The sequence below is a fragment of the Panthera onca genome, chromosome B3 (assembly GCF_046562875.1).
Source record: "Panthera onca isolate mPanOnc1 chromosome B3, mPanOnc1 haplotype 2, whole genome shotgun sequence".
Taxonomy (NCBI): domain Eukaryota; kingdom Metazoa; phylum Chordata; class Mammalia; order Carnivora; family Felidae; genus Panthera; species Panthera onca.
The window spans coordinates 101,922,048-101,949,706 of NC_138344.1; the positions used below are offsets into that span (position 1 = coordinate 101,922,048).

The window sequence follows — 27,659 nt, forward strand, 5'->3', positions numbered from 1 at the left end:
AGAGATGGGAAAACAAATTCATAACTTGTCCAAAGTTATCTAGCTAATTGGAAGCAGAGACAATATTCAAACTCACACCTAAATGAATCCAAAGTCAATACATTTCACCCTACTACATCTTATCGCTTAGTCAAATCTCATGTGAAGGTTTCTGTCAACTAATGTTATTGTATTTCTCTATCTCCTGTTAACCAAATTATCCTTTCTCTAGCTTATAAAGCTCTGAGGATATAATACCTGAAAGACAACAACAATATATCCTCTTCATGCTTCTTTATGGTTCAAGATGTTTTAACACACATGTAGGTTAATTCTCTTGAAGCAGCTCTGTATGCTTAATTTCAGCTTTATGCAAGTGGCAATGAGATTTTCAAAGTATCTAGGAATAAACAGATGTTTATACTCTACCTTTTCAGGTTTTGTTTCTATATTTTTGGCAGGTCTTCCTTGATTTGGTGCCTTTCTCTCTATTTCATGATCTAAAATAAAAGTGAAATAAAACAACCATTTTGATTAGATAGAAAATGCTACTTTAAAAGCACTAGGTAATTTGGAAAAGGAAAAAAGGCAGCAATAGGAATATATATCTTAAAGGATTTTTTGATTAAGTCATATTATAAAATGAGATAAAAACAGATGAAATTTCCTGCCAAGTAAAGGCCATCTGTTTTCAAAACCAAGTGTTAAGGTATTTTACTTTACCTTTTGGCTCTGAATATCAAGTACATATTTATTATAGAAAATTAGGAAAATAAAGAAAAGCACAAACACAACAAAATTAAAAATAACCTACGAATACATTACTCAGTAACAATCATTAGTGTCACTTTAGTGTATGTTTTTCCAGTTTTACCCTACATTCACATACATATTTTAGGATTGTGATCATAGTGTTCAGAATCTGACCTGTTTTTCTTTGCCCACTCAATATATCACGTTCTTTCACAACACTGTCCTTAAATATTTACATTGTATTCCACCAAATGGATGGGCTGTAATTTATTTGGGCCATTAAATGTTCACTTTGAAGCACTGCTTACACCAATTCAGGTACTTCCACCTTTGAGTACCCACAGAATGCTACCTGGATGCTGAGGCATCGAACCTACCTTTGGGAACTGGAATCCCCTATTTCCTCCTCTCCTGCTCAGAGAAGTACATGATGATTTTTAAAATTGAACACAAAAAACCTCAAAGACCAAAACACTCTAGATCATTCTTACCATTAGCTCTTGTGACTGGCTTTCTTGTTGTAGTAGATGAGACTGTTCTGGCATTCTGCTTTGCTGCTTGAGTGGCTGATCGAGTCATTCTCACCGATGTGGTCGTTACAGGCTGTACGGCTGTGGGAAAAAATAATCAAATCAAATGCTTTTTGTAATCATTAAATTACTGTTGTGGCAACATCAGAGCTTATAGTAACTGCTAAATTCCTACCTTTTCTCTCTTTGTCCAACACTTTTCTTTCAGAAGTTTGTCTTTGACCAGGTCGAATTGCTCGAACATCACTCCCATTATCAATCTATTAAAGAGATTAAGGTGCTATGTGATTTAATTGCATAATGAATCAAATCACCACATTTTTCCCCGAGGGGTTTTCAAGTTATTTTATTAATCCAACCGTAGAGACACCCCCCCATCTCTGCCACCCTCACTTTCTTCTGAAATGTTGTGGAGTGAGAAGAGAAGGATTGAGCAGACCCACTCCCTGAGGAGCCACTTCCAAAAGGTGGAAATAGGGGTGGGGGGAAGACATCACAAAAATAGCAACAGATAAAAGAGGGGCAACAGAAGCACAAGCACAACAGAAAGCCAAGGCAGTGGCGGATGGGGGGAGGAATATGGGATGCTTCAGGAACGTGTGTGTCATCCTTGCACAGGGGCCATGCTAATCTTCTCTGTATCGTTCCAATTTTAGTGTATGTGCGGCTGAAGCAAGCACTCAGTTGCCACATTTTTTATCTATCAATTGACCCCCTCAGCTGAAATCTTACTATTATAAAATGACCTGGCAAAAAAAAAAAAAAATCACTTCTCCAAATAAAATGAGATGAAGAAAAAAGTTTTCCATGATATAGACTTCTTTACAGGCCTTTTTAGAATCCTAGACTTTAGAAAATGCTAATAACCTAAGCTATGAAAAATAGCTGACTATAATCTTCTGAGAATCCTTAAATAGGCTAGGCATGTTTTCACTTCAAGACCTTGAATTATGTCTAGAAAATTCTTCTCCTGGATAGAAAGCTCTTTCCCATAGTTCACTCTTCCATTCCTTATAAGACTTCAGTCAAAATGCCACCGTGTCAGCGAGGCCCTGCTTGACTGCCCCAATCAAAATTCTGCCTGACACCCACTCCAGTACTCCCCTTCTCCCTTCACTTTTTATCCCCTCCATAATACTGATGACCATCTGACATACTATATACCTATTTTTTTACTGCCTAGTTCACATGTAAGCTCAATGAAAACAAGAAATTTTATTTTGTTCACTACTATGCCCTAGAGACTAAAGAAACATGGTAGTGACTCAAACATTCCTGAATACATGAAATTCAGCTTCCTCACCTGATGAAGAGGCATATTATTTCCCTCCTTGCCCACTTCACTTTATTTTAGCAATCTTCCTAGTAACTTTATCCATAATCGTGTTTTGAAGACCCACAAGTTTATCATACCCACCCTATATGCTTTATATCCCTATCTACATTTGGTGATGATGTGGAATGCATAACAGAAGCCCAGTAAACAAAAGAGTGTGACACAAAGTTTGGCATACATCTAATAAGGGATGTTGGACACAGATATTTTAAGTATTTCCTTAGTAACCAGCCAAGATGGCTTTATGTCACCAAAGCACTAATATTGATTTTTGTACTATTAACTCTAGCAAATCAATCACTACACTTAAAGGTGATAATAGACAGGAGTGCCTGGGTGGCTTGGTAGGCTGAGTGTCCAACTTTGGTTCAAGATCCTGATCTCACAGTTCATAATTTCGAGCCCCATGTAGGGCTCTGTGCTGACAGCTCAGAGCCCAGAGCCTGCTTTGGATTCTGTGTTTCCTCTCTCTGCCCCTCCCCTGCTTGCACTTTGTCTCTCTCTCTCTAAAATAAATAATAAAACATTAAAAAAAAAACTAAAAAAAAAAAAAAAAGAAAAAGAAAAAAGTGATATTAGATAAAAAAATGGATTTACTTACTCTGAGAAAAAAGTACAATTTGTCATATTAGTAACAATTATCTACTAACAATCAACTATACCTTAGTCTGCTCCATTTGGTCTTTGGCCTTTGACCTTGTAATCCGTACAGAAGATGGAACAGCCTTAAAACAGTCAAAGAAAATAAAGTTAAAAAGTGAACCGGCAAAATTTAATTTCATGTCTCTTTATAAAACAAAGTTTCCATTTTAAGGTTAAATTTTAACTTTAATCATTTATGGCAAAAAGATACTTGCCAACTTTACTACTTTTTCTGGTTCTGGCTTGATTTAAATTACATTTAAGTTAATCACTTCAAAACTTATATTTCTCAGTGAGCTGAAAGAAGAAATTTCAAGCCATATTTTCCAGGTATTTGAATCCTCATTAATATGATTAGTTGGACATATTTAGAAGGGGTAAATGAACAGACTTAAGTATTAGGATTTTTTGTTTGCTGTTTTATGAAAAGATACCACAGAGCTTACTCTAATAGCTTTAACAGTTTGTCTTCAAGTCTCATGATTATGCATTTCTCCATTGTCAATAAGAAAAATGAGACCTAATCACAAAATGTGGGGAAAAAAAAAATCTAGCATGAGACTGACTAAAAAGTGATATTTGTCAACTCTGTAAAATTTCTTAAGAAGCATAATCAGAATTCTTCCCTAGATAAGAAGTCATTTTCTTCTGTAATCTCAGTGAAAATCTAGTGCTAAAGAAATTAGGCTTTTCTCTAGATTGCATGGAGAAGAGAATTCAACAATGGCTATCTAAATAAAAAAAAACAATTATTGGCGAGTCTTATTGTTTAGCACCATGATGGGTCTCCTCTTGTTCCCCCTACATACATACATACATATATATATATATATACACACATACATATATGTATATGTACATATATATAATTTTTTAAGTGTTTATTTTAATTCTAGTAGAGTTAACATACAGTGTTATATTAGTTTCAGGTGTATAATATAGTGATTCAATGATTTGATACAACACCCAGTGTTGATACAACACCCAGTGATCATCACAAGTGACTCCTTAATCCCCATCACCTATTTCACCCATCCCCCTCCCCTTTGATAACCATCAGTTTGTTCTCTATAGTTAAGAGTCTGTATCTTGGTTTAGTCTTTTTTTTCCCCCTATATTTGTTTCCCCTACGTATATTTTTAACATTTTTAATGGTTGTCTATAGCTTAGACCAATGATTGGTATCCTACATATCTCAAAAAGCCACCTTAAATCTAACCCCTTCCAAGGTCTTCTTTGACATTCCTCCAAACATAAATAATCTCTCCCTCCTCTAATATACAGAATATATTTATATCTTTTCAATTTGAACTCTATTGTATTAACTTCAGTCTCTTCCACCTTATTCTAAGGTCATATACAGATAATAATCATAGATCGGTTAAAAAAAATCAATGGGATGCACGAAGCCCAGAAAAATAGGCAATGTCTTGGGCCTTTATATTATTTAATTCTTATCTAAATCAGGAATGAGTATACGGTTTGAGATCTTTTATACATATGTTTAAAACAGCAAATCACCAGTGACTATCTAATTTATAAATCCCACTGCTCCTGTTCAAACTTTATTCTTCTTGACTCATTGACCATTTTCTTTAGATCACACCTCCTTGAGCTTCTATCCCCCGTTTCAGTGCTCCAGCTACTCAGACCAGTCCTTCTCAGCCTATCATTGGAAATGGACTTCTGCCCACTTGTTTTTCCTATCTCAAAAACCTATAGCAACATCAAGAGACCTGACTTTCATCTTCTGAGTTACTATTATGTCATTCCTACCTCATGTCAACTAAATGAATAAAGAGAGTAAGGGGAAATGGTTATTTTAGTTCTTTAAGCTCTTACAGATAATTCCAGTTAAAAGGAACTATTCCTCTATATCAAATTATGATAGTAAATTTACCTTTTTTGGCTCTGTACCCTGGTTTGATAACAGAAAACAAGGCATATCGGGTCTATAAAGGCCTACTTTAAATACTCCTCGTTTAGCTTTCTCTCTCTGCTCTTTCAATTTCTGAAGTTGCTTTTCTTCTTTGTATTTCTGGAGCATTTGCTTTCGTTGATCACCTAGAGCAGTTTTTGTTGACCCTAGACAGAAGAAACCCACAGTATATAAAACATTTCAGATAAAAAGTTAGGCAAATGTCTGACTTCTAACTTCAACTTTGTTAAGAAATGCTTTTAGTAACTTTTGTTCATTTCTTAGAACTCTAACCACAAGTTATTTCAACCTCTATTCTTTTAAAAATTCCTATTTCTTTTGCTTTTGCTTGTTCAAATATCTATTAACTGCTTGCTACATATTGGGTGTTTATTACTTCACTTCTGAATTAATGAACTCATTTGATAGCCAACCTCCAAGCTAACCCCAAGGATTCTCACCTTCTGATAATGATGTCCATGTGTTCTATTCCTTTCCACACTGAATAGGGCTGACTTGGATAACCAACAAAGTACAGTGAAATGATGGAGTGTGACTCCCAAGACTAGGTCATTAATGACACTGCTGTTTGCCTTGCCTTATCTTGGATCACTTGCTCTGGAGGAAGCCAGCGGCCTTGCGGAATCTTAAAGAGACTCGAGTAGCCCTATGGAGGTGTCTACATGACAAAGTTCTAAGGCCTCCTGCCAAAAGCCAGCATCAACTTGCCAGTCATGTGGGTGAGTTATCTGGGGAGCAGATCCCTCTAGTCTCAGTCAAGCATGTAGATACATCCCCAGATGACATCTTGAGTGCAACCTCCAGAACCACCTGCTTAAGCTGCACCCAAATTCCTGAACCACAAATATTGTGTGAAATAATAAATGTTTATTGTCTTAAGCCACCAAGTGTTGGGTTAACTCAGACCCCAATATTAGGGCTACCCGTCAGTTTCTTTAGTTCAACTTGGGTTTCCACCTACATACTCTGTTTGTTTTAACTGGTTTGGGAAATATAAGGGGCTATGTGCAAGACAGTCTTAGGCAGAGAATTTCTGCCCTTGAGAAGCTCATAGTATATTGGAGAAATAAACAGTTTCAGTCTGGTTTAGCATGATATAAATAAGAGACTGCACACAATAGAGAATTAGTATAAAACTCCCCCCCTGGGGAGATCAGGAAAGGTTCCTGAGAAAAGAGAATACCTGAAAAAGGTTCTGAAGAATGAGCATGTTTGTCCGCTGGGTAAGGGCTAAAAGTAATTCAGAAAGGGGCTCAGTCGGTTGGGTGTCTAACAGTTTTGTGAGTTTGAGCCCCGCATCGGGCTCTGTGCTGACAGCTCAGAGCCTGGAGCCTGCTTTGGATTCTGTGCCTCCCTATTTCTCTGCCCCACCCCTGCTTGTGCTCTTGTCTGTCTCTCAAAAATGAATAAATGTTAGGGGCGCCTGGGTGGCTCAGTCTGTTGAGCATCCGACTACGGCTCAGGTCATGATCTCACGGTCTGTGGGTTCAAGCCCCGCGTCGGGCTCTGTGCTGTCAGCATGGAGCCTGGAGCCTGCTTCGGATTCTGTGTCTCCCTCTCTCTCTGTCCCTCCCCAGCTCATGCTCTGTCTCTGTCTGTGTCAAAAATAAATAAACATTAAAAAAAAAATGAATAAATGTTAAAAAAAATTTTTTTTAATAATTCAGGTGGATAACTGCACAGCTAAGCAAATTTACTAAAAAAAAAGAGTATTTTAAATGGGTATTTAAATGTATTTAAAATGGGTAGGTTTTTTTATGCTATGTAAATTATACCTCAATAAAGTTGTTCAAAATAATAGTAAGAAGAAGAAGAAGAAGCCAGAGGACAGAATATGCAAAAGCACACATGATGAAATGGTTAGTCAACAAAACCTCTGTATTCTCAACTTCTTCTCTAAAAGTTTCTTTCATCTCTTGATCAAATTGAAACCTGGCTCCCCGCTGAAGACAGCTTCCCCAGTTGTCCTTTCACGTGGTTGACTTTTTTCTCTCACCCTGGTGGTATCACTGAGGTGTCCTCATTGTTGCTTCCCAATGATTTCCTCCTCCTCACCAAAAGATCCCACCTTTACATTTCATGTCATCAGATCATACTATCCAGTACCCCAGTTTGTCATCTATAGGCCCTCCAGGCTTCCTCTCATTCATTAAAGGCTATAGCTCCTAGCTCACTGTCACTGTCTCCATCACTATCCCCGTATAAATCTTGATGACGTCTCCAATAGCCTGGCTTCTCAATTCTTAGGCTTTCTTTTCTCCAGTGTTCGCCCAATGGTCACATCCATACAGGTATTTCAACCTTTCTCATGTCATGACACACATAACAAGTAACATTTACACACCACACTGGAGCAAACAAAGAAACTGCTTATGACCAAACACAACCAGACTAAGAAAGGGTCTGACCAACCCAGGGCCTTCCAGAAACATCAATATTTTGTCACTCCTGTATTCATTCGTGTGACAATTGGCACCCTACTTCTTATGCCATTGTCTTCTTGAAAAAAGCTAGTCAGCTGTCCTACAGAATGTCCTGCACTGTGTATTTGTTTGCTTTCTCATGTTTTTTTACGCATTCCTCTAGACTTCGTGTTTTCTATAAACTGGAAATTAAATATAAGGTGTTTGTTGTTGTTGTTGTTTTTTTTTTTAGTTTATTTATTTAGAGAGAGAGAGAGTGAAGGAGGGGCAGAGAGAGAGGAAGAGAGAGAGAATCCCACGCAGGCTCCACATCATCAGCACAGAGCCTAATGTGGGGCTCGGGCCCACAAACCACAGGATCATGACCTGAGCTGAAATTAAGAGTCAGACACTTAACCGACTGAGTCACCCAAGCAACTCCTCTAAGGTTTTGATTAGATTCAAGTTAAACTTTTAGGGCAAGAATATGTCCTGAATGGTGCCGCTCTTCTCTGAACCCACTCCAATCTGGCTTTCACTCCATCAAAACTCCCCATCAAGATTAGTGACCTCTCATAATAGCAAAGTTCGAAATCTCATGTCAACTACTGTTTGACCTAACAAGCAGCACTGACATAGTCTCTCCCTGATATGCTCGTTTCACTTGGTTTCCAGAATACTACACTCTTCTTGTTGTCCTCCTGCTCTACTTTGCATTGCTCTCCAGTTCTGTGCCAGTTTCCCCTTGTGTCCTCACCCTCTAAATGTTGGAGTGCTGACCCCTCTTCTCTCCTTTTTCCATACCCAAACTCTGGATAATCACATCCAGTCTAATGTCTCCCAACACGGAATATCAGTTGACAATTCCTGAATTTATATCTCAGTGCAGACTTCTCCCCTGAACTCATCTTATATGCAACTACCTTTTCATCAGGTCCACTTACATGTCTAATAACTTTCTTCAATTGGACATGTCCCAAACTGAACTCTTAACCTTATCATTCCCCCCACCCTAAAACTGTTCCTCCCTCGGTCTTTTACAATTTAGTAAATGGCCACTCCATACTTTCAGGTGCTCAAGCCAAAAACCTTGGAATAAATCTTTCTTTATCAACCCTACATCCAATCCATTAGAAAATTCTATTGGTTCAACTTTCTAAGTCTATCCAGAATGCAACCACCAATCTATAATGCTACCACTTTGATCAGGCATCACCTCTCAACTAAATTATTGCAATGGTGTCCTACCTCGTTTTCCTGAGGCTATACTTGCCAGCCTACAATCTATTATTGACATAGCAGCCAAAGCGATGCTTTTGAAACATAAATCAGATTTATATAAACACTCATTAAGCCATTAATGGCTTCTCATTTCACCCACAGTAAAAGCCAAAGTCCCTATGGTGTCCCCTCAGGGCTCCAGAGGGATGGGAGTTACCCCTTATTCATTCTTCTCTAGCCATGCTAGCACACTTGCTTTCTCTGCAACACACTCACTCACTGCTAACTCTAGGCCTTTGCAGATGGAAAATAAACCAAAGACATTTTAATAGTATTCTGACAGGGTTAGACTTTGATTTGAGATCTGAGTCAAGGAATGGAGCATATGAGGGAGCGAGAGTAGAGGCAAGGAGATGACTTAGGAGGCATAACATCACTGCTTCTCAGACCAAAAAATGTCTAGTTCCTCCTTAAAAAGCCATCTTCTATCATTCTATGACCCAGTTTTCATTTCCTTCCAACTCCTAAGAGATGTTGTTCTTTATTTTCTCCCCTTCAACTACCAGCCCATTTCCTCAGATCAGTTCTTCTCAAAAATAAAAACAAAACCCTATAACACTTTTGTCCAACTCTTTTCTCTTACTTGCCTTTGGAATCACAAAAATGATAAATCCAGAAAAAACCTTTTAGCCCAACCCTCTCTTTTACAGAATCAATTAAGCTCGAATATGTAGAGTATCTTATAAGTGCCACATATTACACTGCTCCTGGAAAATCTTCAAATGAAGCAGTGAACAGTTAAACAACTTGGCATCTCATTTCCTTCTCTACAAAACTTCTCAAAAGACTTTATGTCTTTCTGTCATTTCTTCAGCATTTATCCCTGCTTTACTTCACTGTCATTCAGCTTCTGGGGCCTGCTATATAAACGCAACTAAATTGGAGTCCAGTGACTCCTTGCCTCCTAAGACACTCTATTTTTATTATTTTTATCTTTTGTTGAGATCATTCCTTTCTTCTTTAATTGGTTTTTTCCTTCCTAGTGACCCCAAGCCCTTTTGGCAAACTGCAAGGGCAAATTCTTTGCTCTTCTGAGAAATGTTCCCATTGGTAAAGTATCCTTATTTCATGGATTCTTTAATCACTTCTTTAAGTTTATTTATTTATTTTGAGAGTGTGTGTGCATGTGAGCAGGGGAGGGGCAGAGAGAGAGGGAGAGAGAATCCCGAGCAGGCTCCGCGGGGCTTGAACTCACAAACTGTTGAGATCATGACCTGAGCCAAAATCAAGAGTCTGACGCATAACCGACTGAACTACCCAGGAGCTCCAGTTCTATTTTTAATGTCCTATATCAATTTATCTTGTCAATAGTTACCTTACCAAGCTCCAAAAGTAAGAACTTTAAAAAAAAAAAAAAAAAAGTAAGAACTTTAGGATTCCTATAAGGCAATATAATACAGTATTATAATACTCCATAGGTGAACGGTTTTAGCCTAGCCAGGGGCATTCACAGCCTTTACCTTTAACAGACAGTATTACCAAATTACTTAGAATGGTGTTTCAAAACTCCATTGCTGTGGTCAGCATTTTTTTAACCTCAGGTATTAAACCAAATTTTTTTCACTCTTCAAAGCATTTAAAGTTACAATAGACCTTTACTTACTTGGCTTGACACTGGCCTTTTCTGGAACAAGATTTCGACATGTCTCATCTAATTCAAGAAGAACTCTACTTTCCAAGGTTGGAATGTTGACATCTTTCAAACCAAAGTGTCTATTTCTTTCATATTCCTTATGTCTGTTTTCTTTTTGAGACAGTGATTTCCTATGAGCAATTTTAGTTCTAATCATGTCGATACTTAAATCCTTTCTGTGTCGACTGGCAAAATGTGATGAAGACATCCTATCAAAGAGAGAGAACAACTTCCATGGATTTTCACTTTAGTATTTAAAAAAATTAAGATTTCAGTTCACCCCCTGTCCTGCCCCAGAGCCTTTGAAAAGAAAAATAAGATACAAAATGGAATAAGTAGGTGACATTGAAGAGAGGGAAGGAGGTTGTCGAAAGATAAAAAACACCAACTTATTTTGGAGTTCTAAATAGGAACTTGCTTGACAGATGAAGTGAGGCCCAGGAAGCTACAGTCCAGTATATAAACCAGAGGCATTAGGAAGTTCAAAGAGTTATAAGCACACTACACTCTTCAACAAGATTAACTAAGAGAGTCTGCTGGAAAACTCCAGTTAAAGGGAAAATCTGCATGAGAAATGCACCAATTAAAATGTTGATGCATTTAAAGCAATCAACAGAGTTTAAAAATGAGAATGCATCTGACCTGGGTGCCAATAAAATTCCTTTTTAAGGGCCCAGGGGAAGTGATAAAAGACTGTGCTTTTCTTTCTTCCTAAGTAAACCCTAAACCCACAGTGGGGCTTGAACTCCTGATCCCGAGATCAAGAGTTGCAGGCTCTACCAACTGAGCCAGCCAGACAACCCAGGATTGTGTTTTTCATCATAAATCCTCCTTGGAGTGCCAGGCTGGCTCAGTCGGTGGATCCCGTGCCTCTTAATCTCGGGGTTGTGAGTTCGAGTCCCACACTAGGTTTAGAGATTACTTTAAAATAAAATTTAAAAAACAAACAAACCCTCCTCTACTATTTGATTTGCCCTCTCCTGCCACGTATTAGTTATTTTAAAATACAGCATAGCACTATACACAGCAGAGAGAGAAAAGTAGGGGGGGAGAGGGGGAAAGAACACTAAAGGTATATTTAATAATTACCTAAATTCTAAAAGGTAGTATTATCGTCAATATACAGATGAGGTAAATTAACTGCCGCGTCAACTGGAGCTGGCATCCCAGGTCAGGCAGCCTGGTTTCTCACACGTCTAAGCGCTGTTCTTTGACTTACTGGAGTTTCTTTCAGCTTGAAAGTCTAGAAATGCCTTAGTCTTGCTTGCCTACAGGTTCTCAACCGGGTTTTTTTTTCGGTTGTCACGGGATCTGAGAAGCGCTACTGGAATTTAAAGTCGGGGCCAACAATACTCGGCAATACCTACTAAGTACTGTCCCGCCCCAAAGGCTAATTACGCTCCGGTGGTGAAACGCTGGCTACTACACAGGTCAAGGCAACAAATATTTACTCTTTTGGAGGCCTGCGTCATCAGCTACGGGAAGGATGTGTAATACGGTGCTAGAGGAGACTCCCCTGAGCTGTGTCCAGTCCACAACCGCGGTCCCCCCACCCTTCCAGACCTACAACGAAGCAGGCCAGCGCCCTCCCTCCAGCTCCCCAGCACCCTCCTACCTGAGGCAGGTTCTGGCGTAAAACCTCAATCGAACTAAAAGTAAAGGAACCCTCCAGGTCTGAAAGACCACTGCCGCCTCCGAAACAGGAACGCCTACCACCCAGACCTCCGCAAAATTCAAACATCCCGCAGAAAGCTTCTGATTGGAGGGGTTTTAACCAACACTTCCGGAGAAGTGCCCGCCCCTTCCCCTCGATGAGGCTTGCGATTGGTTCGCTCCTTGCGATATTTGAATTGATTGAAAGGTGAGCTGACGGTTTAAAGAATGGGTGTGAGGCGAGTTAATGGGCGGGTCTGCAATTGGTGAGGAGAGGAGTAATCCAGGCTCTGGGACTGGGCCCCGCGGCGCGAGTAACCAGCGGAGGTGGTGACCCTGCGCCGGACAGGTCCACGTTGCTCCCAGGGTCCTCGGGTATCCAAGGAAGGACAGTGGCACTCGGAGGAGAAGGGGCTTAGAGTTTGCAGGGCTTTTTAATGTCCCTATTTAGTCACAAAAATCCAGCAGAGTTTATTGGAATGTTTTCCTCAACGTTTCGAAGGAAGGATTTAACACAACAAATTTCTGCTAACGTTGTTTAGTGTCTTTTCAAGGTTGCCAGTCTTTTTTATACCCCTCGCCCCCCCCCCCCCTTTTTTTGAAGTGAGATTTAAATACAGTGGAAAACGTAGTTTTTTTAAGTGTAGCCTGGATGAGTTCTGCTAAATATAAACAGCTGTGTAAACACCACCCAAGCGTTCTTTCAAAAGCCAGATTCAAATCTCCCACCTTTTAGACAACACTCTGATTTCTAACATCATAAAAACAAAGGTGGTAGGTACTTTCAGATCTGCCTTCTTCCTCACATTTTTAAGATCCATCCCTACTGTTGTGTGAATCAGCATTTAGTTGTTTTTATTGCTAAAAAGTATTCCATTGTATACAATCAAGTCTTGTACAACATGAGTTCGAACTGCGTGGGTCCACTTATATATAGATTTTTTATTTATTAAATATGGTACAGTGCTGTAAATGTATTTTCTCTTCCTTCCATAACATTTTATTTTCTCTAGCTTACTTTTTTGTAAGAATATAGTACATAATACCTATACAAAAGATGTTAGGGGCGCCTGGGTGGCTCAGTCAGTTGAGCCTGGGACTCTTGATTTTGGCTCGAGTCATGATCCCAGGGTCATGTGATTGAGCCTTGTGTGGGACTCCATGCTGAGTATGAAGCCTGCTTATGATTCTCTCTCTTCCCCTCTGCCCCTCTCCCCGATCACGCACTCTCGCTCTAAAAAATCCACAACATATATATGTATATATACACATGTATATGTGTAGACATGTATATATATATATATATATATATATACACATGTATATGTGTAGACATGTATATATATATATACACACATGTATATGTGTAGACATGTATATAATAAAAGATGTTAAATCAACTGTTTATGTTATTGGTAAGCATCAGCTGTAAGCAATTAGTAAAGTGTTGCGAGAGTCAGAAGTTCTACTTGGATTTTCTGCTGTGAGGGGGTTGGCACCCCCAACCCTCTGTAGTTCAAGGATCAAGTGTACTTTGTTTATCCATTCAACGGCTGATGGACATTTGGATTTTTTCCCAGTTTTTATTAATTATGAATAAAGTTGCTATAAACATTCTTAAAATTAACAAGCAGTTTTCCAAAGTGGTTGGATCGTTTTACACTCCCACTAGTGATGTATAAAATTCCAGTTATTCCACATGCTTGCTAGCATTTGGAGTGATCACTGTTTAATTTTAATCCCTCTAGTGGTTGTGAAATGGTATTTAGTCTTAATTTTGTAGTTCCCCAATGTCTATTAATGATGAGCATCTTTTCATGTGCTTATTGACTATTTTTAGATCTTGTGAAATGACTTTTGCCTATATTTTTTAAATTGGGGGTTATCTTTTTACATTTGGTTGTCTTTTTTTTAATTTTTTTTTAACGTTTATTTATTTTTGAGACAGAGAGAGAGCATGAACGGGGGAGGGTCAGAGAGAGAGGGAGACACAGAATCTGAAACAGGCTCCAGGCTCTGAGCGGTCAGCACAGAGCCCGACGTGGGGCTCGAACTCACGGACCGCAAGATCATGACCTGAGCTGAAGTCGGACGCTTAACCAACTGAGCCACCCAGGCGCCCCAAATTTGGTTGTCTTTTAAGTATTCATTTGTAGGACTTCTATCTCTTCTGGATACAAGTCCTTTGTTATATATATGTATTTTGGGTATATTCTTCTGGGCTGTTGGTTGACTTTTTAAAAATAGTAAACTTTTAGAACAATTTTAGATTAACAGAAAAATTACAAAAATAGTAGAGTGAGTTACCATATGCCCCCACATCCATTTCTCCCTGTTACATTAGTATGGTACATTTGTTACAATTGCAGTGATAATGATACATTATTATTAACTGAAGTACATACTTTATTCTTTGGTTTTATCCACTGATCATTTTCTGCTCCAGGATACCACATTGCATTTAGTCATCAAAAGTTGCATTATGCTCCTTAGACTATAACAGTTTCTCAGAACTTTCTTCTAAACTTGACAATTGTGAGGCGTATTAATAAGGTATTTTGTAGAATGTCCCTCAACTGGAATTTGTCTGATGTTTTCCCCATAATTAGACTGGGGTTACGCGTTCTTGGGAGGAAGACCATAGAGGTGAAGTGATATTGTCATTATATCACATCAAGAGTACATAATATCAACATGATTTATTGCTGCTAATGTTAAGCTTAATCACTTGGTTGAGGTAGTATTTGTCAGGATTCGCCACTATAAAATTACTATTTCCCCCTTTTCCAGATTGTTCTCTTTGGAAGGAAGTAACTATGGGCAGCCCACACTTAAGAAGAAGTGGGAAGTTATGTTTCATATTATTCGGGATGGTTTACATGGGAGCTTTGTCTCTTCTCCATTATTTATTTATTCAATCATTTATATCAGGATTCATGGATATTTATTTTATACTTTAGATCATACATTAATACTACTTTATTTTTTTGCTCAAATTGTTCTAACTTTGGCCATTGGTAGCCCTTTCAGTTTGTTCCTCTGTCATTTTCACAATCTCCATGATTGAGAGTTTATGTTGTTGTTCGTTTGTTTATTTTTGTCTATTTATTTTGGTACTTACTTTCTGGCTCTATAAGACGCTCTGGACATAACATACATTGTATTTTCCCTGACCCACTACTAGGACCAGCCATTTCTCTAAAGAACCCTGGTTCCTTTTATTGGACAATGGTACCAGAAACCAAGATCTGGATATTAAGTGTGCTCCTTGCTACTGGAGAGTCTCTCAGCTGACAGAGTGAAGAAATATACCTGTTTCTATACTAAGATATGTATATACATATCTATAAATATTTCTGTATGTAACCATCTGTATCTATATTAAATTAATCATGGGTTCATGCTGACATCTCCAACTATAATCCATTACCACATGGATCATTCTAGCATCCTCCCATTGCTTATCTGTAACCTCCCAATCCAAGAACAGAAAACTTAACTCTATTGGTTGCTTTTTCATTTTATTCATAGCATCATTGGTGAGTAGAACGTTTTAAATATGATGACGTCTAATTTGTGATTTTTTTTCTTTTATTTTCAGTGCTTTGTTTCTTTAAGAAATACTTGCCTACCACAAGGTCATGAAGTTATTCTCCTGTGTTTTCTTATAGAAATTTGGTAGTTTTAGCTCTTATGTTTAGGTCTGTGATCTCCCTAGAATTAATTTTTGTGTGATGTCTCCAATTTTTTCTCACCTTTCTCACTAGTCCAGCATCACATATAAATGAGACGTGTAAGTGTGGCTGTTAGTGAGAAGAGTTCCCTCTGCAAACCCTCAAGTAATTTTCTGAGTTAACTAAAACTGTAGTACTTTGGTGCATTAAGAAATATATAACAAAACATAACATACAGGAGGGACACAACATTGCATGTGCAATCTGTTTAGCAACAAGGCTGAAATTGGCAATCTTAGTGAAAATAATTTCAGCTGAAAAACTGTGGCAGGAAACCATACTGGAATGAATTGAAGCTTCACTGGGAATTACTGAAACACAGGCAGAGAGTATAAGTGAAAAATCAGTTTTTAGTGATGAAAGGACTTTGAAGATTAATGACTTGTGTTAGATCCCACAGCTAATTAAGTAGCAGAGTCAGAATATATGGCTTATTTCAATGTTGATTTGAGAATGGAAAAGCACATAGGCTTTGGACTCAAATAGATGGGGTTTAAAATTGCAGCTTCATATTGGGCAAGTTCTCTGACTCTCCATTTCCTTATCTACCTCTTAGGAATGTTGGGAAGATTAAATAAAATAATTAGTTCCAGTTCTGCTTCCTACCAAGATGCTGACAAAGCAAAATTGCTGGCTCTCTCCTCCAAGATCAACCTCAAAGCCACAGAGGAGGAAAATATGCCAAGGTACCTAGTAAACACCAAATACCAAGGAAATAGAAATTTGGGGGGCAATGTGGATCTTCTGAACTGGTGTTTATGAGAAGATGGATATAGCTTGGGGCAGAAGACAGTGGAGGATAAAATAGGAAATTATTAGAGTTTGGCTTCACTTCTCCTCTGCCATGCTCTTGGGACAAAATGAGCCTGCTCTTATATAGCAGCAAATAAGATCTCTTGGAGATACCTAGAGAAAAATAAAAACAGATATTTGAAAGTGAGAAAATACATTAGAAATATTTGTTGCTGTTTAAAAACTGCTAAGAAGAAAAGAAAGGGAACATATATTCACAATAACCTAGGATGAAAGTCTCTAGATAATATCAAGATATGGAAGATGAGAGTAAAGAGAAAACAGGGATAAGAGGCTGTACTAAAATTCTCATCTAATAAGGGGCTTTTACATATGGTACTTTTGTAAAAGTAGGACACAGAAAATGGGATAAACTGAAATTACAAATTAAAATGATAGAAAAAGTTATAAATGTATCAAAAATTACAGTAAGTATAAATGGAATAAACTCACCAGTCAGAAGATAGATTGGATTTTAAAGATCCAAATACGTGCTGTTTGTAAGATATATACCCAAAGCACATGGATACAGAGTGAAAAATAAAGGAATGGTGTATATTATGTCAGGCAAATACTAACCAAAAAGAAAGCTGATGAACTGTTAGGGATGGATACAGTCACAGTGTCATGACAAAAGGTTCTGTTCACCAAGGTAGAGCAATTTGAAATACGTATACATCTGATAAAATAGATTCACAATGGATGAAGTAAAAGTTTATAGAACTACAGAAAAAACTGATAAACCCACTTTATTGTAAGTGATTCAACACACCTCTGTCATTATTGATAGACCAAACAGACAAAATATTAGCAAGGATATGTGGAAGATCTGATCAAAATAATTCACAAACTTGACCAAATGAACAAGGAACAATCAGAGAATACATATTTGTCTCAAGTACACATGGAACAGTTACAAATGATCACATACTAGGCCATGAAGAAAACTTCAACAAACTTCAAAGAATAGATATCCTATAAAGTTAGAGCAAAAAGTAAACTAAAAAATTCCTGTTAAATAACTTGTTTTGGGGCACCTGACTGGCTCAGTCCATACAGCATGCAACTCTTGATCTTGGGGTTGTAAGTTTGAGCCCCATATTGGGTGTAGAGGTTACTTAAAAATAGAATCTTTAGGGGCACCTAGGTGACTCAGTCAGTTGAGCATCCAACTTGGTTTCCACTCATGTGGTGTGCGAATAGCATGGAGCCTACTTGGGATTCTCTCTCTCTCTCTCTCTCTCTCTCTCTCTCTCTGCCCCTCACTTTCTCTCTTTTTCAAAATAAATAAACTTAAAAAAATAAAATATTAAAAAATAACCCTTGGTTTAAGAAGAACTTATGATGGAGGGTAGAAAAAAAGAAAATGCTTAGGGTAGAAAAAAAGAAAATCTCAAAATTAATAAGCTATGTGTTCCTCTTAGGAAACTAGAAAGAAAACAACAAAGCCAAAGAAAATAGAAGGAAACAGGGGCATCTGGCCAGCTCAGAGAAACATGAGACTCTTGGTCTTGAGGTCATGAGTTTGAGACCTATGTTGGTTGTAGAGGTTACTAAAGGAAAATAAATAAACTTAAAAGGAAAAGAGAAAATATGGGGCACCTGGGTGGCTCAGTCAGTTAAATGTCCGGCTTTGGCTCAGGTCATGATCTTTCAGTCCGTGAGTTTGAGCTTCACGTTGGGCTCTGTGCTGACAGCTCAGAGCCTGGAGCCTCCTTTGGATTCTGTATCTCTTTCTCTCTCTGCCCCTCCCTACTTACTCTCTCTCTCTTTCAAAAATAAATAAACATTAAAAAAGAAAATAGAAATAATGAAAGAAAAAATGAAAGCAATGAAAAAGAAGGCAAAGGTACAATAAGAAAATCAACACCATTAAAAAAAATCAACATAGTTAAAACTTGATTCTTTGTAAAAATTAGCATAGATAAAACTTAATACGATTGATTTAAAAAAGACACACAAATAATGTCATGAATAATAATATACAAAAGGGACTATACCAGTTACCTACTGCTGTGTAACAAATTATCCCAAAGTTTGTATCATAAAACAATATCCGCTTTATTTGCTCTTGAGTCAGTGGTTCAGGAATTTGGACAAATATCAGTGGGACAGTTCACCTCTGCTTCATGTCTGTGGTTTCAGTTATATTTCTTAAATGTTTTCCATTGCACAGAGGTAAGGGTAGAGAAGTATGGGTGGTATCTCCAGTGGTCTGAGGAAGTAGCCCAGAGTGGTGTATCACATTCTAAAGTTAGTCAAACTCCCATGGTTTTCCTTAAAAGTCATCTTGAAGCATTTTTCTTCATAAAATGTGAAGTCCATATGGAATTTATTTTAATATTAAAGTGGTGTGTTACTCTTGAAATTTTCAGCAAATGTAGATACCCCAGGAGGAAGCCCCATAATTTTCCTGTGATTAGGTGGATGAGATGTTTATCTTTGGGCAAATGATACCTGAACCTTCGTGGTTCTGAACCTTCGTTTTCCCATATACAAATCATGGGAGTATTAATGTCTCTCTACATACACACTGGACAGAGTTGTGTTGAAAGTGAAATGGAAATAATGCATGTGAGAGGTGCCTGGGTGGCTCAGTCAGTTGGGTACCTGACTCTCAATCTCAGCTTAGGTCTTGATCTCAGGGTCATGGAGTCAAGTCCACATTGGGCCCTATGCTGGGCATGGAACCTACTTAAAAAAAAAAATGTATGTGAAAATGTTCTGAAAACTCTAAAGTTCTATATAGATAAAACCTGCTTTTGTTGTGAAAGTATTTTTAATTGGCAAAAAAAAAAAAAAAGAGTGATGTTTGTAAAATTACAATCTGTTTACACTATATTCACAAAATGAGTAGGTGGGCTCTTCTGATACAGTGTCTTTGGGAGATCTATGTTTTTTAAGAGTGGGGCACCTGGGTGGCTCAGTCAGTTAAGCATCCGACTTCAGCTCAGGTCATGATCTCGCGGTCCATGGGTTCAAGCCCCACGTTGGGCTCTGTGTTGACAGCTCAGAGCTTGAAGCCTGCTTGGGATTCTGTGTCTCCCTCTCTCTGCCCCTCCCCCACTCACGCTGTCTCTGTCTGTCTCTCAAAAATGATTTAATGTTAAAAAAAATTAAGAGTGATTGTCTGAGGGTAATTATTCCTTTTAACAAATTCGTAAACCATGCTAGTAGTTTCAACAAATGAGATAGGGATAGAAGGGAATAGAACATCTGGAACAAAATGAGTAGTTGGATTTATATGAAATTTTATTTATCTGTGTTCTATTTAAGCATTTCTAGGTTAAACTGCATAAATTGGCAAAGATACCTCAGTTAGTTGAGATTTTTACCATCAGAGGGACACCATCTTCCCAGTTAAAGAAATATTTTTAAGTTAATAAGTACAAGTTTGCAAATTATTGTTCTTTCTATAAACTTTAACTGTGTAACATTTATGATGCATTTTAAATTAAAATAATGATGACTTAAAATCAGAATGATATCTCAGTATTAAAAATTAATGAATCAGCAGTTTTTGTAATTTCAGAAATCCTGAAATAAAAAACTGTCAAGAAAAAGGCTTTAGAAAAGAGGTCATGGTGTCACTTAAAAATATATCAAAATTCCAAAAATAAAATAAATTAAAATAAAATAAAAAATATGTCAAAATTCCATTACTATATATTTTAGGGTAAATGAATACACATATACAGAAGAAAGAATTCTATAAATAAATTGGTGATTTTCTTCTATGTGGCAGGAAATCATGCCAAGATCATATTTATAACAATGAATTCAGGTGTGTAAATGGGGAATTACTTTCACATAGCTGATGACACTGTAAATTAATATAATCTTTTTAGAAAGTACTTGGACGGTATGTGCTAAGAACCATAAAAACTTCAGAGCCTTTTGACCCCAAAATGCCATATCTGATGATTTATCACAAAATCATATGCTTAAAGATGTTCAGCAGTTTCCAGACAATGAAAAACTGTAAGCAATTTAAATGTCAACAATGGGAGAATGGTTTAGTAAACAGTCTAATATGTTTGATGGCATAACATGCAATCACTAAAAACATAACTATGAAAGCCAAACATCACAGAAAAATGCATGTGACGTAGCGTTAGTGTTAATGAAATGTACAACGCTTGTTCACTGTTGAAAAACTGGACAGGAATATAGCAAAATTATGGCCATTTTAAAGAGGAGATGGAGAAGATTTTTTTCTTTCCTCTTTTCTTCAAAATGTTTAATAGCAAGATGCTGTTTCTTTACAATTACAAATGTGTTAAATTATTTTCACAATGTCAATCTTAAGAAAGATCAGAGACTATATTTTAGACATGTTCAGTGGTTATTTGGAGGCTTGGAGAGGATAAGATCTCAATGTGTTGATATAGTTTGGAAAGTGGAGCATTTGTTCCTCCACTCCACTTGCATACTATTTTTAATACCATAAAAGGGTATTGATCAAATGGTAAAGAGTTGCAGTGTAGGAGTATTGATCAAGTGGTAAAGAGTGGTAGTGTAGGAGTCCTGACAGCAATAACTCCGTCTTTGGCCCTCCATCTTGTCCATGCCCTGAAATGACCTCCCTCAGGCCTTTGTGTTCCAGGTCCCTGGGGGTAATGTAAGCCCTGACCACAAGGCTGGAAGTCTTGTTCTGATCTTCCCTAAACTGGCACACAAAAGGTGCCACTTTAGGTAACTATCCTGTGACCTCACCACCGTGCCCTTCCCTCTATAAATGCTGGGGATTAAGGTCAGGACTGGACAGAGAATAACTGAGTGGAGCTTGGATCATTTGTCCACTGGATTCCACCTCACCCCCACCCCAACCCCCATCTGTAAGTTACCCTGGATGAAAGTCTAAACTGGATGGAATGGCTTGCATCATTTTTCAGTCTCAAAGTAACTTCCTGGAGACTGGAGGATACTTCCTGGAGTTTGGAGGATATTTTACTGTCCCTGCTCCACCTTCTAACAGGGAGGATGGCGGGGAGGAGCTCGACAACCCGCAATTAACCAAATTGTAGCATTAATTTGTATTTATTTACCTTAAAAAATTGGTTATAGATGGGGCACCTGGGTGGCTCAGTCAGTTAAGCATCCAACTTCGGCTCAGCTCATGATCTCATGGTTCATGAGTTCAAGCCCCATGTCAGGCTCTATGCAGACAGCTCAGAGCCTGAAGCCTGCTTCAGATTTTGTGTCTCCCTCTCTCTCTTCCCTCCCCTGTTCATACTCTTTCTCTCTCTCTCTCAAAAATAAACATTAAAAATTTTTTTTTAAATAAACATTAAAAAGTCATGTATAGAACCCACCAAATTTAGATAATTGGTTATCTTTTAAATCTTCTTGTAAAATTTAATTCAACATTCATTGAGCCCTAAATACTAAGTACTGTATTTAAGCATTGCGTACAACATAAATGAGTAAGATACAGTTCTTGCCTTCAAATAGTTCTTCCAGTGGTGAAGAACTTGTAAACACCTTGTAACAAATCCAGAGGAACTATGGTGATCCCATGCAGCATTAGTCAAGTTTTTTAGCTAAGCAATCACTTAATCAGCTAAACATCAATTGCTTAGTGAGTGTTGCTGCTAATGACTAAACTAAACTTAGTGAGATTTTAATGCACACCAATAACCTTTGAACATTGTGCTATTCTGAGTATTTTATATTTTTTAATGTCTATTTATTTATTTTGAGAAAGAGTACGTGTGTACTAGCAGTGGAGGGGCAGAGAGAGAGGGAGAGAAAATCCCAAGCAGGCTCCACGCTGGGGCTCCATCCCAAGAACCTTGAGACTGCGAACTGAGCCAAAATCAAGAGTCGGTCACTTAACCGATTGAGCCACCCAGGCGCCCCTATTATCAGTCTTTTAAATCAGAGTAGTTCTTAGGGGTGTCTGGGTGGCTCAGTCAGTTGAGTGGTTGAGCCTCCAACTTTGGCTCAGGTCATGATCTCATGGTTCATGAGTTCAAGCCCCGCACTGAGCTCATTGCTGTCAGTGCCAAGCCTGCTTCAGATCTTCTGTCCCCCTCTCTCTCTGCTCCTCCCTCGCTTGTGTTCTCTCAAAAATATATAAAATGTTAAAAAAAATCATGGTTAGGGGCTCCTGGGTGGCTCAGTCAGTTAAGCATCTGACTTCAGCTCAGGTCATGATATCACGGTTCGTGAGTTCAAGCCCCGTCGGGCTCTGTGCTGACAGCTCAGAGCCTAGAGCCTGCCTCGGATTCTGTGTCTTCCTCTCTCTCTGCCCCTCCCCTGCTCAGTCTCTCTCCTTCAAAAATAAATAAATGTTAAAAAAATTGTAAAATCATAGTTCTTTCATATTTTATAATAAACATTTTTTTTAAATTTTTTTTAACGTTTTTATTTATTTTTGAGACAGAGAGAGACAGAGCATGAACGGGGGAGGGTCAGAGAGAGAGGGAGACACAGAATCAGAAGCAGGCTCCAGGCTCTGAGCCATCAGCCCAGAGCCCGGCGCAGGGCTCGAACTCACGGATCGCGAGATCATGACCTGAGCGGAAGTCGGCCGCCCAACCGACTGAGCCACCCAGGCGCCCCATAAACATTTTTTTTTAAATGAGTACAGTCTCAATTGGATACTGGTGAACTGTCCTCCATAAAAATCTCAAAACTATTCTTCCAAGAAGAAGATTTTGCTGCTCCATGGAGCAATAGCTTTATCAATGAGGCCTTTAAAGATATTTACATTATGGGGTGCCTAGGTGGCTCAGTCAGGTAAGCAACTGACTGTTGGTTTCAGTTCAGGTCATGATCCCATGGTTCATAGGTTCAAGCTCCACATCAGATTCTGCACTTCCAGTGGGGGATTCTCTTTCTCTCTTTCAAAATAAATAAATAAATAAACTTAAAAAAATAAAATCTTTAAAAGAATTTACATTAAAAAAAGAAAGATGGGAAAGTACTATCAAAGTAATGAAAATTTTTCAAAAGCAGAATCCAGAACTATAGAGTTTTAATCCAGTTTTGAAAAATAAAATATCTATACTTAATTATAACGATTGCTCTTGGTTAATAAGCTCTTTCTATGCTGCAGTCACTGTTTTGAAAGTGCTTTACCCATTTAATCCTCACAAGAACCTTATGAGGTAGCTAGGGTTAGGAAACTGAGAAACAGAGGAGTAAGTCATTTGCCTTGAAGTAACCTCCCCCAGGTCACACAGAGAAAGTGGACAAAGAAAAAGTATTTGAAGGAAATGCCAGAATTCTAGATCCAGAGGTAATTTTCATTTCCTTCTTTGCTTACATATTTTCCTAATTTTTCTGCAGTGAGCCTAAATCAGTTTGTAATATAAAATTGTTTAAAAATAAGATATTCAAGTTTTACAGTCAATAGAATTGCTCAATAAAATAGTAAATGGAGTGCTGCAAGCCAATGTATTTCAGTGAACATGCAAAGAGCATTTGTATTGACTATTTGATAGTTTCTTATAGTTTAAATGGGAACATGAAATGATGTCAGAATATTCCTTTCAGTGACCTTAAAATCCTTAGGCTTGCATTTGGAGCCCGTTTCACACGCACCCCCCCCCCCCCCCCAACACACACACCATGGGAACACATGCTATATAAAATGTAACTTTACACAAAACTTCTTCAGGGTAAATCTAATACATTTTAATATAATCCTGACCTAAAACAGAGCACTGCAGGGTCAGCAGTCTGCTACTGTAACTGGTTTTTTACTCCAAGTCCCCACTTTAAAGCCACCCTACTGGTCCATCTTAAAGGGATAGCCCTTCTTAATGTCTTGACTACTTGACTACAAATTTGAATCCATACCTCTCTGACTTCAGTGTTTATGCTCTTTCTAGAATACCATGTTGTCTCTCAAAAAGATCATACCAATGCTTTTCTTTGGCTTCTCATATTCTGAAAATTAAAGATGTTCATGCAATATTGAAGTAAATGTCAGGGTACACCTCAGAAAACATGCCAATTGAAATGATTTACCAATGATTCATATTTAGCGAAAGATAGAACTGAAACATGAATGTGGGTCTACTTTTCCCCCTGTTAAGTCATCATGAGTTACAAACATACCTGATCTCTGAGGCCTTATCCTAACAGACTGAGGTAGACAGGAAGGCTGCCCCTAATCTGGCAAAAGTCTTTAATGCTGACTCAGGGTACTTCTAATTATTTCTATCCCAGGGACCCTGAAGTGTATCTTATTGTAATCGTATCCAATTTCAGGAAGAGCTTTGAAAAACTTCTTCATAATTCCTTTATGCTCTTAGTGATATACCTGGAAGTAGGAGAGAATGCTTCTGGTTCACAATGATGAAGGAATCCCTGCTAAGGGGGGAAAACAGGGCTGATGAGCAGCCCTGAGCTTCATTTTAAGGTGGCTAAGCCTGCCCTGCAGCTGAAGAGAAAAACTGGAATCTAAGAAAATAAGAGTTAATTTAGTGTGGCAGAGAATTTGTGGTTTCCAAAAAAGGAGGGAGTAGTGTGGGGTCTCCGGATTGGGTGGGGACCACCAAATGTGGGATGACTCGATGTAGTGGAGGCTGGTGGCAAGGGCAGTGAAAGAATTTACAGAAGGCAGAACAAAGGAGTTAGAAGTTTATTGAACACACTGCAAGGGAGCAGCAGGCAGGACAACAAAGCAGAGACTGTCTGCCAAGAGGCAGTGTGTGTGAGGGGGAGCTGTAGTTAAAAGAGGCAGGTGAGATGGGGTGCCTGGGTGGCACAGTCGGTTAAGCAGCGGACTCTAGGCTTAGGTCGCGATCTCACAGTGAGCTTGAGCCCCGCATCAGGCTCTGCGCTGATGGTGTGGAGCCTGCTTAGGATCCTGTCTCTCATTCTCTTCTGCCCCTTCCCCGTTTGTGCTCACGCACATGCTCTCTCTCTCTCTCTCTCTCTCAAAATAAATAAACATTAAAAATTTTAAAAATAAAAAGAGGAAGGTAAGGAAGTATGGGAACATACGGAATTCTCCTTTTTTGGTAACGGTGTCCATGTAAGTAACCCATTGGTCAGCTAGGGCTTATGGCTGTTTTGAGGTGGGTCACTTAATGGCCCTGTTGGCATTCAGCCTGGTGGTCACTGTGGGCCCTTCTACCTTAGTCAGGTTTCCATTGCTCAAGTTGGTTGCCTACAAGTGGACTCTAAAAATAGGGAGAAAAAAGAGCTAAGGATAATTTTGAACCTGTAAAATCTGCTTTTGTTAGTTACTGTCAAGGGCATGGTAATGAGAAATCTTATTCTCTAAAATCCTAGACCTGAGCTGTCCAAAGTGGTTGCCACCAGCCACATGCAGCTTTTGCACACCTGAACTGGTAACTAGGGTGACTAAGAAATGAATTTTTAATTTTACTTAATCTCGAGTAGTTTAAATTTAAATTTGCGAATTCATACTTCATCCAATTATTAGAAAGCTGTTAGATATGTTTGTAACAACTTGGGTATATGGATATGCTTTCCAACTATAAATTTTATGGCATCTAAATACAGATCAAGCTTTCCAATGAAAATCTAAAGTCCAAATTGAGAGCTGCTATCCTGGACTCAAGAGATGAGGTACAAAAAAGAAAAATATCTAATATTCTGTGTTGAAATATTTCAGATAAATTGTGGATATATTGAGTTAAAACCTATTACTAACATTAATTTCACCTGTTTCTTTTTTAATGTGGCTATTAGAAAAGTTTAAATTGCATGTGTGACTTGCATTACATTTCTATTTGAAGATGCTGTCCTATTATAAATATGATATGTTGCCATTTGAAATATCAGTGAGAATGGTATGTCTCATTCCCACTCAGGAGATCTGAGCCCTGGGGTGCCTGGATGGCTCAGTCAGTTAAGTGTCTGACTTACTTTTGGCTCAAGTGATGATCTCACAGTTCATGAATTTGAGCCCTGCCTTAGGCTCTGTGCTTATAGTGTGGAGCCTGCTTAGAATTCTCTCCCTCTCCCTCTGCCCCTCTCCTGCTCTCTCTCATTCAACAAAAATAAATAAAGTTAAAAAAAAAAAAATCTGAGTTCTGTGGGTTACTTTAACCCAGGGAAGCAGCCTCAGTTTCCAACCAAGAGCTTCAGATAAGAGGTTTTTAAATTGTAGTTTAAAAGGAAACAGGTAATCAGGATAGAATATTCCTAACAGAACTTCAAAAATGTTTCCAATGGAAGGCCAAGGCCATGTAAACAATGTTTCTCCTCTGGCTATCAAGCCCCTGTCCTTTGGAGTGGTTACTGGGTTTTTTTGTTTTTTGTTTTTTTAACCAGTGATATGCATTGTTCTGTTTTGTTCCTGTTGCCTCCAGAACAAAGATTACAGAGAAACCTCAGTTGCTAAACTGTCCCTGCTTCATGACATCACACATTCAGAGCTGATCCCCACTTATCCTGTTCCCTCTTCAGAATTCATCAACACCGGGCTCCAACACTAAGGTAAGCTCCTCCCAAGTGTCTTGTGCCCAGACATCCCAGGGTCCAGGAGAGGCCTTATGCTCCTCTTGTAGTAGCAGCAGGTAAATACACCAAACTTTAAGTACAAGTGTGTTTCTGGTGGTCTTCATCTGATGGGCTTTATCTTGACATGGAGTCTTGAAATCTTGAAATTGATTACATAAAGGAGCAAGACAAATCGTTCATTGATTCCAGAGAAATCTATAATGTAAAGGGTAGAAAGCAGTTTTAGAGTCCAACCAACAAGGCTCTAGTCCTGGTGCTGCTCAGTTTCTGTTCTCAAACTTCATTAATGTGGGTAATAATCAAAACATCTATTTCATAAGGTGGTAAGAATGTAATGAAATACCCTACCTAGAAAGCTTGGCATAGCTGCTGGCATACAGTGAGCACTTTATTAAAAAAAAAAAATTTTTTTTTTTAAAGGTTTGCTTATTTCTGAGAGAGAGAGTGCAAGCGGAGGAGGGACAGAGAAAGAGGGAAACACAGAATCTTAGGCAGGCTCTAGGCTCTAAGCTGTCAGCACAGAGCCCAACATGGGG

At 38.4% G+C, this 27,659-nt stretch overlaps 1 protein-coding gene, 2 long non-coding RNA genes and 1 other non-coding gene across 8 annotated transcripts in view; 1 reads left to right on the forward strand and 3 right to left on the reverse strand.

Moving 5' to 3' along the window:
• Positions 1–12,256, reverse strand: part of DLGAP5 (DLG associated protein 5) — a 40,651-nt gene extending 28,395 nt beyond the window's left edge. For 2 of the 4 annotated variants that reach the window (XM_060619886.3, XM_060619887.3), the window contains exons 1-7: positions 12,111–12,256; positions 10,466–10,704; positions 5,141–5,325; positions 3,261–3,323; positions 1,438–1,522; positions 1,224–1,343; positions 409–479 (exon numbers count right to left, since the gene is read on the reverse strand). In XM_060619886.3, coding sequence (XP_060475869.1) covers positions 409–479; positions 1,224–1,343; positions 1,438–1,522; positions 3,261–3,323; positions 5,141–5,325; positions 10,466–10,703 — 762 coding nt within the window. In that variant the 5' untranslated portion in view covers position 10,704; positions 12,111–12,256. Of the gene's footprint in view, positions 1–408; positions 480–1,223; positions 1,344–1,437; positions 1,523–3,260; positions 3,324–3,686; positions 3,712–5,140; positions 5,326–10,465; positions 10,705–12,110 lie in introns of those variants that run through there. The other 2 variants (XM_060619885.3, XM_078448232.2) reach the window with 2 other exon arrangements.
• On the reverse strand, positions 1,836–1,942 carry LOC132670484 (U6 spliceosomal RNA). Its single transcript, XR_009606722.1, has one exon. It is a non-coding gene; the product is annotated as a U6 spliceosomal RNA (small nuclear RNA).
• Positions 12,257–15,091: 2,835 nt separating the features above from the next.
• LOC132669886 (uncharacterized) overlaps positions 15,092–27,659 on the forward strand; it is a 45,104-nt gene continuing 32,536 nt past the window's right edge. The window contains exons 1-3 of one of the 2 annotated variants that reach the window (XR_009606252.3): positions 15,092–16,568; positions 26,161–26,226; positions 26,973–27,099. This is a non-coding gene — a long non-coding RNA (uncharacterized LOC132669886). The remainder of the gene's footprint in view (positions 16,569–26,160; positions 26,227–26,972; positions 27,100–27,659) is intronic. The other variant, XR_009606251.3, reaches the window with a different exon arrangement.
• The window catches only part of LOC132669887 (uncharacterized), a 28,470-nt gene continuing 27,907 nt past the window's right edge, over positions 27,097–27,659 (reverse strand). Inside the window, exon 3 of the long non-coding RNA XR_013556105.1 lies at positions 27,097–27,318. This is a non-coding gene — a long non-coding RNA (uncharacterized LOC132669887). The remainder of the gene's footprint in view (positions 27,319–27,659) is intronic.